Below are 17777 nucleotides of genomic sequence, written 5' to 3'. Positions count from 1 at the left end.
TTACGAGAAGGGGAGAAAAGTCAATGTTTATAAATTAAACACATCTAATGAATACTACAAGAAGGTGTTAAATCATTTATAAATGTGTAAATAGTAACTACGAATATAATCGTTTTTACAAAAATGAAATTCACGAACGATTCGGGTAAACTGCGTAAGACGTCGTATGTATTATTAAAACATGTTTTGTATTCAAATGAAAAACTTTAAATTACCAAATTTGTAGTGGTATTCCAAAAAAAAATAACTGATAGGTACGTGGCAAATGGATTTTTTAACTTTTCTGAACTGAATGTCTAAGAACTTTTAAAATGCTATTGTCTATGGGTGTATACATTGTACTTGTACATAATAATATTGTATACGTAAAAAATGTTTTTGTAATGAAACTTTGATGAATTACTCATTATTCATAAGATTACATAGTTATTTTACCATTACTATTCTAATATATACTTTTTTATAAAATATTTGAAGAACAATTTAATACATTAAAATATATATAATAATTTATATTGTAGACAAATTGTGTTTTTAATAATTTTCCAAACCTTTTCCGACAAGTTTTTTTTTTATAGGGACCTATGAAGCTTATATATTTTTGCTTACCTCTTGCTTTGTATAAAAAACCCCTAGTTATAATATAGTCATTCGTTTTTTTTCCACGCTGATAGTTTTTATTTCTTATGGATACTTGAAAAAAAATCACCAACATGATGGTCCAAAATTTGACACAATATTTAAAAGCTTCGATTGGTAAATTAATTTTTAACTGCCTTAAATCAAAGTTTACAATACTGTCAGTTTAACCGATATTTGTATCTGTAACTATATAGCAGTATATGGGTACAGTAGAAATCGTTTATAATGACGTTCAAGGGACCAAGGAAAATGGGTCATAATAACAGATGGTCATAACTACCGATAAAATTTAACATTTTAAACATACCTATGAAATTTTTTCAGTTCCTACTTTAAGGTCATAAAACCCGATATGTCACTACAACCAGTGTTGTTATAAACGATTCCTTTTATATCTATTTTTTATACACAAGTTGAAAACTGTAAACACTCATCTCAGTTTATTTACTGTGCTTTTATTTATCAAGATTTACCTACTCTATTTTCTAATTCCAACCCACTACCCAATTTTATTTTAATGATGATGATATCTTATTAAATTTAAAATTTAAATTGTATAATCTTGGCAGAATATTTTTTTTTTAACGATGATGGATGATGGATGAATACCAAGTATCCAACAAATATTTGTATTAAATGTACTAGACCTAAGTGAATTGTGGTGTATTAATCTATCCTGTTATATAAGCTCTTAATTTATATCACATTTAACATTAAAAAAAACCTAAGGCATCGAAATATTCAACAATCAAAATATTGATGCATAACAAAACACCTAAAAATTCACTTTAACAAAATTTTTGAAAAATGCAAAATTTGAACATGGTAGTAAAGAGTGTTTGGTGTTCATGCAATTGTTATTTTTTATTTTTTTGATCATGTAATCAGGTAAATAATGTAAACTTATAAAGTTATAACTTTTAAATTTATATTTATATGTAATATATTATATAAGGCCATAAGGGTGCAGGATAATGCTATGTCAAATGTCAATGTTCATCTTCGACTACAGTTCCAATGTTCAACAACTTAAGGTGCCGCTGTATCATTCTCCCGACGTCTCGTTCATCCGCGTCCACCTGTAATCACAAACAAAATATTTCCATTGATCTCATTCACGCTTCTTACACAACAAACGTCATGATATTAAAGTACGACTTCGCGGTTATATGCATCCAAATCGTTTGAATAACAACCATCTGAGACACAATAACAATACCGTTTGTCAAGTGTACCGTAGTATTATAGTGCTATATAATATTATACAGAGTGATTCACCACAAGTATGCTCATTGCTCATCGCCTGTTTCACATTTAATAATGAATTTATTCAAATTCTAATGTTTGGAATTTTTAATATACTTTTATTGTATACTTATAAATACCACATTTTCAGAGTGTTGAGATTTTTTGTGCTGCATAATTGACCTACTCTTGATACAAACTTTTGTTTTTAAAACGGTAACCTTCTATTTTATTCCTATTACGCATTAAAAAAATTTCAAGAATTTAAAAATATGGTACCTATTTAGGTATATTTAAAAATTCCAAAAATCAGGTTATGAATCACTGTATTATTGAAGAAAATAGAGGTTAAGCATAGCAGGTGACTCACTCTGTATATTATACCGCCATTATAATATTAAGAACATCGATTAACCGAAATAGGTATAGTATAGAATATGTTAAGGCTATCATTATAACTTTTTTTCCTTAATGAGTATAAAAAAAAATCAAATTTTCCTGGTTAATTAAAATCGTTAACACAACAATTATTTTCTCGAATTTGAGATGAGTTTTTGTGAACATTTTAATGATTTTCTGCACGAAACCCGTTCTAAAGTACTAAATGTTTAAAATAAATATTGACTTTAAGGAATGAAATAAATTATACATATGCCATGGATAAGGATGATTAAAAACTATATTTAAATTTGCTGTTGGAAGTACTAAACGTTTGATTAGTAAATTAAATTTTCCTAGAGTCTTGAAAAGAATAACTTTCATTTAAACTATATAATTAATATTTTGAACTAAGCAAAATAAATGCAGTGAAGCTTACGCCGTCTACTTCTAGTAGAATAAGGTCAGGGTACTTATTATGTTAAAACTAGTCTATTCGAGTCTATACACGTATTTTGCTGTTGGCGAATTAGATTTATACGAAAAAATAAATACAATTATAAAAGGAGCTTTCAATTTTAAGAATGATAAAAAGAAAAAGGACCTATATTTTATTTTTAATAAGATATCTAATGTTTAGACGTTATTTACAAAAAAAATATCTCCAAAGACTCTTAGTAGGTAGTCTTGGACCAACTTATTCAAAGTTGGTTTCCTCTTAACGTCTACTTGAGTGGTAAATATTACCTGAAAAGTAAAGTGGGAAATGTCAGTTCCGACTATGTTAGGTAGGTAATTAAAAGAAAAACAATTATAAAAACGTGGTAAAGTGAGTAATTTATCATTGTAGTAGAGTAAAAGTTTTTGATTTACTGGCCTATAATATTGTGTTGTGTAACATTTTGTACAATATTCAGTCATTCCTGTATTTAGAATATATAAATTTAAATGGAAAATAGTGTTTTTTATGCATAATTTATTGTTAAAACTAAAGTTTTTTAATTTTTTTTTTTTATAAAGTTCATTTTTCATATACAAAAGGGACTAAGTAACCATTCAATTTTCAACTTAAAAATGAAACTATTTTCAAGTTGAATTATCTTTCAATTTACCAACGCTACTATCTTTTTTTTTATACATTAAAAAATACAAAAATTGATACAAAAATGATATATATATATAATTCACAAAACTTGTGATACGTATATAAATACGTATAATATTTGTTCTGCAGTCATATTATTCATCGTACATAATATTATTCATACAGAATATTATTATGTATGTTGATTTAGAATAATAATGTGTACACTATGCTTTTAAATGGAAAAAAATGTTTAATTACTCATAATGTTAGTTTTTAAATGTGCTGCGTAAAAGTTTAATTATTTTATAATACAATAACAATATATACTACCTATTTAATGATATATTATATAATACTATACCTATATGGATTATAATAGGCTACCTTTGATGCTATTTATAATATTATATTTTAATCACCGTTAATTATTCAAGTGATACTTAATGGTATTTTATTTATAAATCAGTTTTCCAATAAATACCAGCGGACATGATATACACCAGAATAAGAGGACTGTATAGTGTATAGTGTATACCCATCACCCACATGACATGATGTCTCTATCTTTCTAACGCTTAACATGGGAGTCCAGTAGAGTATTTAGAACTTAAGTTCGGTTATTCGGTTAGGTTTTTACTTAAAAATAATCTCAAGCCCGTGAGGGGTGTTTCATCCTCGGTTACATTATTTTTTTTTGCCAAAACGTTTTTATAAAATTGGTTAAAACAAAATAAATTATAGAGTTAGTCTCAAATGTAGATATAGTCGAGGTTTAGAGTAATAAACCAGGCCATTTATTTTGTAGAGCCTCTTCAGTCTTCAGGCTGTAATAACCGTGGTAATAATCGAAGGTGTATGATACGCACGACGATTAACGCAGTCATTTAGCGATGTTATAATCAGCTAAAAGAAACTATGATTCTTGGTGTTATTGCCATTTTACAATTTATTTTATATTTATTAAAAATTACTAACAATTAATCTGCTCGGTGTATTGATTAGGGTGATAAATAAGAGTTTTTATTTTGTAGAAGGAAGACATTTTAGGGGGTTGGACTTAGTAGCCTACCTATACGGTCACCACTGGGTCATAGACAGTAAAACGTTAAGAACAATCCGTTTTACTCTGTCGTTTTTAATATTAGAGTAAATTGGCCTATTATAAAATTTAAATGTAAAAATATTATCTAGGGCACTATGAAAGCTTATTTCGATATTTTAAAATTTGCAAAAGTAATATTGTTCGTACGTCTTCCAAGTGATGTTTCTGCGTCATGTTGCTGAATAATAGTCCAAGATCAATATCGACCAAATTAATCGGAGGTCTCATCGTTTCCTCTTCATAAGTGGATTCTGTCCTGAAACACGATAGTAATCCCGATTGGTTAAATAATAATATTATATATTACTAAAGTCCAAATTATTATTATTTTATATATTTTACGTTCTCGAATGCAACTCTGCGGGTTTTACGGTATATAACAAATCCGCGTCAATATTTTCTTCTGCATCCGGCAGTATTGGTATATCTGAAACGATTTTAGTTGGATATTATTTCAAAATACAGTATTTTATTATACCGGTATAAAACCAGTATTAAACCGTATAGAAGAAATTGAACACAGGTTATAGAACGACAACTATGGTATATTATATTTTTATGACCAATTTTAAAATAGCTTGATGATTTCAGAAAACATTTTAAAAACCACAATAATACTAGAATCACTTTAGAGTAAATTAATATATTTTTAAGCTTTATGCTATCAGTCTTGATACCTATACCTTATAATGACCAGAAACAATTAAAATGATTTGTAAAATAATGTAGTTACTATTCACGGTAAATTGTATGCTTAATATAAAATTGATTTTCTAATAATATCAACAATCTAATATAATTGTTGTATGTATACAGCCTGTATAGTTTAATTTTATACCACTGTATTATAAAAACTCACATCTTGACATCTCTAGTCTTAGTTATTAAATGTAATGTACAATACGAATTGTTTAATTATATTTATGTATTATATGACAGAGTGTGTTAAGGTTAATATTATAATAGTAAATAATAAGATAATAAGTACAAATTACAATAATAATTAATTGTGTTGCCTATTGTTATTACTTGTTACAAATATAATAATAAAAATTTACACATGATACATTATAAGTTATAACGTATTATATTATGTACCTACCTTACAATGAACAATAATAACTCAAAAATGAATTTTACAAGTAGGTACCTACTAACGTCATACTTAATATAAATACTAATATATCTACTCAACCTATATTATAATATGGTAAAATTATTTATTTATCGATTACAATAATTATCTTCTGAGGTATAATATAGGCAGTTGGCTGTTTTTAAAAAATGTATAATATGCTGTATGCCCATACATTATAATATTATTCTCATAATAAGTAATAACATCATTAATTAACTGTATTTATCCAATTAACACACATCTCAACCAATCCCCTAACAATTTTTTTTATCGAAGCGATTTGCATTCATCACAATCTCGTTTTCTATCACAATCATTTTTTACCATAGGTACACAAATTCAGCTATTGTATTGTTTAAATTACCATTGTTTATTTTTGTAGCCGTGTTGGAGCTTGATTTCTTTCGTGAACCAACAAAGTTATCGAATTTTCCTCTACAACAAAACAACACAGTGGTAACATTATCATTAAGCATAAAGTCGTTTTTATAATATTCATAACTGCATAATTTATTAGCAACGCACAATAATTTATTGTTGTACGCAAAAGAAAACATTGGAATTGCTGTACTGTGCATTAGACGTGGCATAGTGGTTAGGTCGGGGGGAGGGGGGAAGCTGCGATTTATGAATCATTAGCACCCAGCTCCAGATTGTAATTATCATTCATAACATTTTTACATTACACGCTTTCTGTTTTATAATATGGATGTACACATATGCATGTGTGAACTATGTATGCAGTATGTGCAATGTACATAATTAATATGTTATGATTTATCAATCACTAATCAATAGTTGTAGTGTTTATGTTTCTTACTAAATAATAAAATATGTCTCTTGCAGAAAAAATTACCAGTGAACATTATTAGTCAAATAAAAAAATTGACAAAGCACAAAATATTATAATTGGCAAAAAAAATGAGAGAAAAATAATCTTACACAAAATGGTTTCTAAGCTACTCTAGTGCAGTGTAAATATACACCCGAACAATTTTAAATCATTTAAAATCTCTAATATATCAAACAATTGTTTTAAAATTCTAACATAAATAATTAAAAACATATCGACGTATTTAGAATCATTAAAAAGTTGTAAAAAAATAGTTTCTTGTTGTTCGTTGTGAAAACAATTAGGTAAATAGTAATTTCTTAAAATATTTTTATTTTTATTTTATTTGTTCATTATAATTAAATTATTTTCATTCACAATCTATATTAAGAAAATTTTATCAGAGAAGAAAAATAAATGATAAAGAAAATATCCATTGACATTATTCTAAAAATACAGAGTGTAGCAGAAAGTCCTGACACATAAAAAAAAATTGATGCCGAAAATATGAATGTATTTGAATAAAAAATAGCTTAAGAAGTATTCTTCTGTCAGAAAATACCCAAAAAGATTATTTTGAAAAAAGTTTTTCAAACTAATTTAGGTAGGTAGGTACTAAAAAAAAAAATTATTTTTTAAAAAATTGTAAAAAATAAACTATTTGACTTAATCAAACGTTTTTACCATCAAGATTTCTCAAAAACTGTATTTATAATTTTTTTATTTTATTTTACTGTTTTGAATTTTAAAAAAAAATCAAAAATGTTATTTTTGGTATTAAAAAAAATGATTAAATATTGGTGAGAACAAGTTATTAAATATGTTGGGTATTTCTATTGCACTTTTTATACCTACCTATCTACATATTAAGTAATAATAAGTAATAACATTATAATAAGTTGTCTATATATCTGAGTTGAAGTATTTTTTAATAAAATTGAGTATAAAGTATAAACAATAATTATGTTAAAAGGTCTTTGGACCATTTTCTTTTCAGTCCACAAGTTGTATCAGTTAGGTCTAGAGAGGATCAATTTTAGATGAGATGAATGAATGATTATGTAGTTAGATTTTTATGGAATCGTTTGTAGAATTATTTAGATGCTTGATGGGAGGATGGTCATTATGGAAGGTTAAATTATTCTTATAATGTAGGATATAAAGAACCGTGACCTTTTCCACAATTTTTATTTTATTTGTTCCTATTTAATATGCTTACTTATAATTAAGTCAACATGTAATTTTAAATAAATATAGCAGCTAAAAGATTTTCTAAATAAAAATTATTTCAGAATAAATAATAAACTTTTAAAAATAGATATGGGGAGAAAATGTCCACTTCAACAAATGTATCGGAGGAAGATGTCCTACAACGCCAAAAACAGTCAGAGGGATAGGATAATGTTCATTTATATAGTTTAAAATAATTGTGATATTTACACACTAACATTATGTTTAAGTTATGCGTAAATTACGAAAGACTGATAATATACACATTATCCGGGTAAGAAAAACACTAAACGTCATGCCCATACCTATAATTTAAAAAAGTAAAAATATTATCCATAAAACGTTTGTTTTGTAAATTACTCGGATAATTAGTATAATATTATCTACGACTCAGTAAGTAGGTAAACTGTGAAGTAAGTACATACATTGATAAAATAACTATTTTAGATAATCATTTTTTTATGAAAACCCACTCAATAATAGATGTTTTCAAAGTTGTAACCACAAAAAAAAATCTGTACGTAAAATTGTTAAAGTACAATCGTTTTCCAGCGGAAATTAGAGTCAAAAATCAAGATAGTTTGCAACTATTATTTTTTAATTAAAATTTACTCAAATGTTTAATATTTATAACTAAGATTTGGAAATGTTTCTAAGATTCAATAAAATATAAAAAAATTAAATCATCCTACAGTAAATCGTAATACACAAATACTAATAATAAAATTACTCAATTTAAGAGCAACATCAAAGAGACAAAGAATATTTTACAAAATATATTTTGTAATATGGGCTGACAAAAAACTTCACACAAAATCATTTTTCGTTGTTTTACGATGATTTATGGTTAAATTTAAATTTAACTAATAATTCATTACAGTGACCTCTACTTAACGACGAGGTACACTCGCCACTTACAGTAAAACAGAGTAGTTGCCTAGTTTTTTCTAATTATTAAAAAAATTACTTAAAATATTAAATTGTGACTACCCAAAAGTACTAACTAAATCAAATTTATTATTAGAAATCTCCCTCAAAGTTGATGTTTGGTGCATTTTTTCTACTAGAAAAATAAATAAAAACACACATTGTTTAATCAATACATTCTTCGCTTCGTTCTGAATCCAAAAATATTTCACAGACATCAACTGTTTCAAATAAATCGGATTCTACTTGATAAATTTTAATTAAATACCTGATAAAATTGTTCAAATATATAATTAATAGTTTAATAGTAATCTTATAATACATTTTCATTTCGGATTAGTATGATTTGGTTTTTGTTTCTAGAATATTATACTGTTTAAAATATGAACTATTTTATATGTTTGGTGCATCATTGGTCTTACCATCAGTTTAACATATACTGATGATAAAATTAAGAGAATTTTGTTGTTAAAATAATTATGCCATTTTACAACCAGTAAAATTGAAAACAATAAATTAATTTTACTTAATAATATGATGTTTAATATACAATTATTTATACTATGTATTAAAAAAATATAAAAATAATATTATTAATTATTAAATTGATTTATATTTTATTTTTAAATGATGAAAAAAGAAAATAATTCATTATTTGTATTATATATAGTTATTTTGTATCAATAAAACAAACAAAAAACTCTAATTTAAGAGGGGGGGGGGGCGTGAGATTTTTGAAAATTTACAAAAAAGACGTAGAATAAAAACTGTTAGGAACCATTGAGCTAGTGCTTAATTTCATCGGATAATCACCTTAAATATATATAATGTATGGATGCATCCGAATTGGTTCCCACGCCTGAAAATTGACATCCTAATTTGTTCATAATACCTATTCTAAATCGCTTTCGAGTTGATTAATGTATGATATTGAAAAAACAAAGAAACCAATTATATTTATTATTATTATTATAAGCATAATAATTATTTATTTTATATTTTTTAATTTAAAATATAACCTACACTATGAACTGTTTCAAAACAAAAAAAAACACAACTTTTAACAAGATCTCCATCATATATTGACAGTCCAATGTCTGTAAAAATTGGGAAGGAAAATCGAAAATTCTTTTTAAATAATTCGGAACCATTTCGGATATTATACTATTCGAAACAACCCGGAAACCAATTCGGATATACCGAAATGTATACATTACTCTGCATGAATTTGTATGTACCTACACTACCCTTTTTAAGAGCTAACCCGTAACATATAAACCAATTATATTCAATAATTACCAAATATAATATTGTTATAAAGTGTAAACGTAAGGGATGCCTAAAAAAAAAAGGACATAGTTACTAGTGTGCAGGTCTTATTTAAATACACTTACTTCATAGTTTCATCGACCCAACGACCAATTTTTGACTTTGCTCGTTCAGCCTGTTACGAAAACATAAATATTAGTATATTATACTTTAAATTTTAAATATAAACAATAATAATATCATACAATATTATTTTTAATTTAAAAAAGGTGATTAGTTATCAAATTGTTAAGTTTAGGTATTGAAAAATTAATATTGTGACAAATAGGACCGAAGTCGAATAACTGTTTTGTCTAAGTAGACTAGATCATTGGGTAGTTCTTAAATCCTATTCTTGATATAAAAATTAAATGTAAAGAAAACAAAACAAAATATAGTTAACTTTAACACATATGATATGATAATTCATTCGTTTTGATTTCAACTGTAAAATCGAACTAATTTAGTCAAAAAACAATTATTATTTTCAATTAAACATCTACCCTTATAATTACAATAATGCAACAGTACCTACCATATAAATATTAAATGAAAACATAAATCACCCATTTATGATACATAAATTTTAATTTAACATTTTTAATAACGTATTTCAATATTACATTAAAATTACCTTAAATTACGTACCAATATTTATAATTAATGTTGGTACCTACCGAGTTTACCTACTAATAATATTATGAATTCCATTTGTTGTACAAATGTAGTGTAATAGCCAATAGGTATACATTTCATCGTTCAACGAGTATAATATCATAATATATTCCAAAAACTTTGCTCGCACAGTTGAGCATAACTGTATATTATATCAACCGTGTTATTATCTCGGTAACTCACTCAAGTAAATCGCATTCTATGTATGCACGCAAGTACAATATTTGTGGCACATGATTAGATATTTGAGTGTTATATAGAAAACGCCGATCATATCCGTTCTGCATTAATAATTATTGTTAATATCAACAAAAATAATTATATTTGTAATCAATGACATCGCCGAATAAATATAATAATATATATTGAATATTGTTAATGGTATGTCAAGTCTTTAATCGCGCTAGTTTAATTTTAGCGATATCAAAACCATTGCAATAAACACTTTTAAACATTGATCTGTATAATATAGTATGCCTATCGCACCTAGATATACGCAGGAATAGTATCTAAACATAATAACATTGTGATAATAATCAGATACAAAGATCCGGATAAAAACTACGTGATTTTTTTATTTTCAAAAACGACTGAGTCAAAAAACGTGGAAGATAAATAAAAGTTAATAAACAAAATAAATAACCCAAAATTAAACAAAAAATGTTAAGTAAATTAATAAATACTTTTGAAAACAATTCTCAATATGGTAGAAATATATATTTTTTAATGAATCATACAGACATTTATTTTTCACAAAATAAAAATGTGTAAAAATGTCATTATTTGTACTCGCTTTTTTTTCTAATCGGATTAAAATTGTATTAATTCTTAATTCTATCTTATTAAATTGCTCACACACATAATACCTTAATCTCGAGTTTGAATGGGCTGCCCTTTTCTGTCTTTTATAAGTCCATAGTACAATATTCAACTCAGCAATAAAGACTAAAATCTTAATCGTTATTACTATTATACCCGAATTGCGGAAATGATAATATCTGGTCAAATTGTTCATTACATTCATTGTTCGCTTATTATGTGTTGTGCAGGTTGTGACTGAACAAAACAATTTTATCTTAAAATATTATAGTTGTTTTTCAGTAAGGACTTATTATTTTCAGATACGACATAATAATATTGTGCGTATCGTATCACGATCAACTAATATACTGTATAGTGTGGAGTGTAAATTTAAGCTTAAACATTCCAGATTTCTTCACTGTTTGATCACGTTGAAACACAGAACCAAAATACAGTCAAGTCCCTTTAAATCGAACCTCGAAAATTATAAAAAAAAATTGGATTTGTGAATTTTTCTAGTTATAAAATGCCTCCAACACAACCCAAAAACTGTATTTCAAGGGGAGAGTTGACATCAAAGTTTTCGAGTTATTGAGATCCGATTTATCAAGACTTGACGATATTGGGGGTGATTTTCAGGGAATTTTCGGTAAATTCGGGAATTTCTAGAAAGAGAAGGAGGAAGATGAATGAAAATACAGTACGAGACCTAATATGGTCTGCAAAATGAATTTTGGTTATTAACTTCTAACGAATTAAGAGTTATATAACTATAAAGATGAAAATGTATTCAAGTGAAAAGTACAATAATCAATAGATATAGTAAGCAAAATATTATTTGATTAAAATATTTCTATTAGCGTAAAAAAAATAATATATATGTTACGGGCAAAGTGGAAAATTCGGGCAATGTATACAATGCCCGGGCATTGTACACAGTGACCGGGCATTGTATACAATGTCCGAGGTATATTGGGCAATGTAAATTGTGAAGTATTTATACAAATAATCTGCATAATATATTTTGTTAGATGATAATGATAAACTAATATGAATTTATAATCGACATCTGATTGTGCTTGCATGTCGATCAAGTCAATTTGACAGCGAGAATTCATTTCAGAAGATATGATTGGTTTTACAACCAACCCTTTTTTAGCTGTACTTCCCTTCTTTTTACACGATTCGCAATTATTTAAGTATAACATTATTACATCTCTAGTTATATTTTTGTACTTTTTATTAATCTCGTGTTCCATTCTATTTCTACCTCCATGTCCAATTGACAAATGAACTTCATGTATAATATCATATAACTGAACATTATGCACATAATATTTTATTGCATTACCTTTAAATACATTTAAAATTGAATTAATTAAAAAAAAATTCTAATACTCTTATATAAATAACCATATAAACGAGTATAATAATTATTAGTATATAATATCATTGATTAGGTAAAATAATATTATGCAGATTATTTGTATAAATACTTCACAATTTACCATGCCCAATATACCCCGGACATTGTATACAATGCCCGGTCACTGTGTACAATGCCCGGGCATTGTATACATTGCCCGAATTTTCCACTTTGCCCGTAACATATACATATAATGAACATTATAAAAAATAGATCATTCAGTATCATGCTTGGTGAGTTCAAAATCTGGAAACCCTACACCGGTTACAGCCATTACGAAGTCGTCGGCTGTTTGCCTTTGTGGTTGGCCATCGAAAGGCTATAATAATCGATAACGGCCGAGCATATGCATTTATTTGCAATATAAGAAACGTAAAAGACATTATAGTCCGTTTCCGTGCCCCTATATGTATATAAATAGGTGACGATACCTATGCAGTTGTTTCGCATAGCTTATATACTGCATATTTGTTACGCGTTGTCATCCTCCTTTGGCCCGGAGGGCGGTGATAAACTTACCGCGAAATAAAAACTTTATCTATATTGTGTTTTTGGCTTTTGACTCGCGTACGATATATATGTATGTGTGTGTGAGTGTGGGCGAGTGGGTGGGTGGGTGGGTGGATGTGGTTGTGAGTGTGTGTTGACTTGCCAAACCGCACGGAATAAATAAACAAACGATGAAACTTTGGGCCGCTGTGCCCCCGAAATCGCAGCTAGACCTACAATGATATGTGGCCTTGTTTACGTGCAGACTTTATTGTCTATATATTTATAGTATATTGTTTAAGTTTAATGTACGGTTGTAATAAAAACTAATAGTATATAGGTAGGTATGTATCGAAGAATTTACTCTGCGCAAAAGTTTGAAAAGCACGTCTTATGGAATTTCGATTTTCTGTTGGAATCTTTGAATAAAAATACTAATTTCGGTCTCCTCCTCCCGTTGTCATCACTTACACTCCTTCGAATTACACTAAATACGATAACAACCACAATATGTTTTTTGCAAGCGTATTGAATGAGTGTGTATAAAAAAATCGAAGGTACTCACGGTCATTATGGTTGATAATGAAAACAGCGGAACTACAATAATATGATATAATATACCATAGTATCACTGAGTATAACACCGAACACTTTATAATAGAGGTGTCTGGTGATTTCAATACACACTGATAAAAGACATTTAATCTTACGTTATAGTATAATATATATATATAACAATATTATTTTGGTGTACATAGAAATCGAACAAAAATTGGACTTTAAAAATTAAAACTTTATTGTTATATCATTACAGTTTGATAAGACGTAGAGCTGCAGTATCAGTTGTAGTTGTTGTTGTAGTCTGGCTATAATATTATATCATTATGATACACATACATGCTACCAAGGCAACAATATACACAAAACATAACAAACCTGCACTGATGGTTTCCACGCAGCTCCGCGCAGGTGAAAGGATATTTCAAGGTCGACAGGACTACATAGCATAAGCGATGCTTATACGACTAATATACACCTACTGCAGTTGTAACCAACGTAAGGCAATGGTGGATACTAATATATACATACGTCATATTATTAATGTTTTATTTTTATTTAATTTTATAATAATGTGTATATAATAGTGTACAGACCAGGGCCCAGAAACAAAATGAGACAAAAATATACAATTGATTATTATTTAACATATTATTATTATAATAAACAGAGTATACAGGGTGATTTTTGAAGCATAATTTCCTTAATTTTATGTTTAAAATTTAAATCATGCATAATATATATTCAAATTCTGAGTGTTGGAATTTTCAAATATAGTTAAAACCGATATTTTCGAATATTACTATAGAAAATATTACCAGTGGTAATACTAACAATGTTTAATACAAAGTGTGAATCAGATGATTTCCCTGAACTTGCTGTAATCGGAACTAACGAAAAGTTTCTGCATTTTTTCTACTTTAAATGCTAAAGATAAAAGTTTAGTAAAAGGACATTATTTACTTGTGTTTTGAAATTATTGGGTGCAATATTCCAAAACACAAAATTTGAATACATGTGTGCATGTTGCATATGCATATTTTAAACGTAAAATCGGGGTGAGCATGCTTATGAATCACCCAGAATACATATTATAATAAGTACATAATAACAAATAGTAAATAATATTTATTAATTATTGCTCGGTCGTATATAATAATGAGTTTGAATAAAATTTGAGACGACGGCGACGTTTTCTATGATTTGACAAAATATTTAAAACGTACTACACCATTATATTGTGTGCAAATCACGGCGTTAAATACAAATGAATTACCTACTCTTAATGTTATTATACGCTCATAGTCATTACTATTCAGTATTCGAACAATATTGTCATGTAGATAATTAGGTGCGATTATAAAATGCAAAGAATTTGTATTTACATTGCAATGTCTACATAAATTATTATATTTCAACCACATAAGGGTTAACGAGGAATTACCTAACGATAATTCAAAATGAAATGCGTTATGTAATATTTAAATTATTAAGACTGTTTTCAGGATGGCATTTAGAAAAATTCTAGTTAGAAATTCGTAATTATAAATCAAGAGATTCCCATTGAAAAATCGATATTAATAAGCGAAAGGATAGATCTGTTTTCGTTGTTTGTACAATTAACGATAAGGAGAACGAAATGACAGAAGCCTCCTCCACAATTGGCGATGATACATGGTGGACTTTGATTAAGACCGGAATAGAACGCGTGTTTGGAAAGTACAGATAGTAGGATCTGGCACAATCGCAGCCTAAGGTATTTGATTACAATATGACGAATTTCATCTAAGGCTCAAGCCTTAGAATCCATGGTTGGTCAGAAATGTTCGGGACATTTGTTTGCATAAGATACGTATGACAAAGAGAGGTTTGTTCATTCAACCTCTGATTGTATTTGGCCTGTAATAGACGTTATGTAAATATAAATAGAGCGTAATAGTATTTTCCTTATCTCAATTTCAAATGACTAATAATAATAATAAAATAATAACAAAATATATAATAATAATATAATATAATAATAATAATATTAATTATAATATTTCATTTTATTATTTCTTCTAAAGTTTTTTTAATACCTGTCGTAAAATAATAATTATATAGAATACATCAAGTAAGCCAGATAGAAAATTAATTCTGTTCCAAGAAACTTAACACAACATTTTAAAATATAACCAATAACCATAGATTATAAAATGCGTATTAAGGCAGGTTTCCACTGTACGCGTGGGCGAAATTTTAAAACATGTCATGGCGTATTTACCATCCGACAATCTTATCAAATATTTGATATATGATAACAAGTTAACATTAATAACAAATTTGAATTTTGTTAATGACAATTATAAAAAAATTATTTTTATATTTTATTTACTTATTACTTAATTTATTTGCAAACAATGGAAGGTTTAAATTCTAAGGTACCCGTCCGAATATAATTAATATGTATAATATATATTTATAACAGTGTTTTTTTGAGGACATTTAAATTTTACATGTTCAACATTTTTTTGTTGGTATTGTTTTTTTTTTTTTTAATATTTATATTTCCTATGTATTAGGTAAACCTAACCTAACCCAGTAGACTTTTGTAAAGCATTAGCTTGGTACTGATTGAGAGTTTGGATTTAGAGTTTAAGAAATAGTTAAGAGAACGAAGGCGAGGGTGTAGCTTAATTTTGGTAGTGTGGATATGGTGATTCCACGTTAATCTTTTGTCGAACTTAACACTAAGGTATTTTTTGGTGAGTGAGGTGGGAATTTGGATGTTGTTAAATAAATTAATAAATTAAGTATAAGTAAATAAAATATAAAAAAATAACTTTGTATAATGTACATTAATAAAATTCAAATTTGTTATCAATTTTAACTTATTATCATATATCTAATATTCGATAAGATTGTCGGATGGTAAATGCGCCGTGACATGTTTTAAAATTTTGGGTACGCGTGTGCCATGTACACGAAAAATATTCAGCTATGTCCAACAACACGGTAATATGGTTAATTGTGTGGTCACATAACCTAACCAACCAATCACAGCAAAGCATTTAAGTAAGCCTTGTATATGAAAACCTCCCTTTATATAATAATACCGTAGATCACACTATTTCAGTATGGTTGGTTCATAACATGATATGAAATGTATTATACATCTCGATGGTTCAAAAAAGTTTTCCAATAACCATAGACAGTAGTCATGATAGTAGACTGAGACAGGGATTTAGCTAGGAATTTATCGTGGTTGAAAGGGGACGGAGTAAAAAATAATAGTAAGTCGGTAAGAAGAAAAATAAAATTAAAATATTTGAAAAGACCTGATCAGAATAATTGAAAACATTTTTCATAAATATTCTTTTTTCATACAATTGAAATAAGTCGATATAAAATTAAAATAGTATAAATAATATTATGATAATAATATGTACATTTACAAGGGATATTACAAAAAAGATTTGCGATATTTGAATTAAAGGTTTTGAGAAATATTTTTTGTTCAATAACCAGTGTACAGCAATTGAGCTATAACATCAATCTATAAACGCCGTTCGAAAGAAAAAAAATCACGACCTGTACAAACTGTTTGGAAAACCAAATATGGTATCATATTAGGTATACAAGAACCAAGTGAACATGGACTGAATTGAACCTGTGTATGTAGAGCTAATTATAATATTATTGACAAAGTTCATACTGAAACGATACATATTAAGAAGGGGCCAAAATACGTAGACAGTGAACGAGACGAAAGCTGGTGCAAATAAGGATATTTGGACGGTACGAGTATGTATGGGTCAGTTGAATTGGCCTTCAACGGGGAAAAATGGAGAGGATTGCTCATAGAAGCTCAGGTCCGTTGAGCTGAGAAATAATAAGAAGAAGACATGTTCAATGTGAAGTGAGGAAGAAACTTACCACTGACTCAACATAATATCCGCC

At 27.5% G+C, this 17777-nt stretch overlaps 1 protein-coding gene across 2 annotated transcripts; it reads right to left on the bottom strand.

The window, feature by feature from the left end:
* Nucleotides 1–1548: 1548 nt before the first annotated feature.
* Nucleotides 1549–14153, bottom strand: LOC111027559. Of its 2 annotated transcripts, none has more exons than XM_022305963.1 (6): nucleotides 14093–14153; nucleotides 9976–10025; nucleotides 5957–6027; nucleotides 4797–4881; nucleotides 4602–4710; nucleotides 1549–1721 (listed from the first exon to the last, which is right to left on the bottom strand). In XM_022305963.1, the coding sequence occupies exons 2-6, from the start codon at nucleotides 9978–9980 to the stop codon at nucleotides 1632–1634; spliced, it is 360 nt and encodes a 119-aa protein (XP_022161655.1). In that variant the 5' UTR covers nucleotides 9981–10025; nucleotides 14093–14153; the 3' UTR covers nucleotides 1549–1631. The 2 variants fall into 2 exon arrangements, with proteins under 2 accessions (XP_022161655.1, XP_022161654.1); XM_022305962.1 differs by lacking the exon at nucleotides 14093–14153 and adding an exon at nucleotides 13846–14086.
* Between the last annotated feature and the right edge of the window lie 3624 nt (nucleotides 14154–17777).

Source organism: Myzus persicae, unplaced genomic scaffold, assembly GCF_001856785.1.
Source record: "Myzus persicae strain clone G006 unplaced genomic scaffold, MPER_G0061.0, whole genome shotgun sequence".
NCBI classification, from domain to species: Eukaryota; Metazoa; Arthropoda; class Insecta; order Hemiptera; family Aphididae; genus Myzus; species Myzus persicae.
Note: the sequence above shows the minus strand (reverse complement) of the source record. Positions and strands in the feature narration are given on the sequence as shown.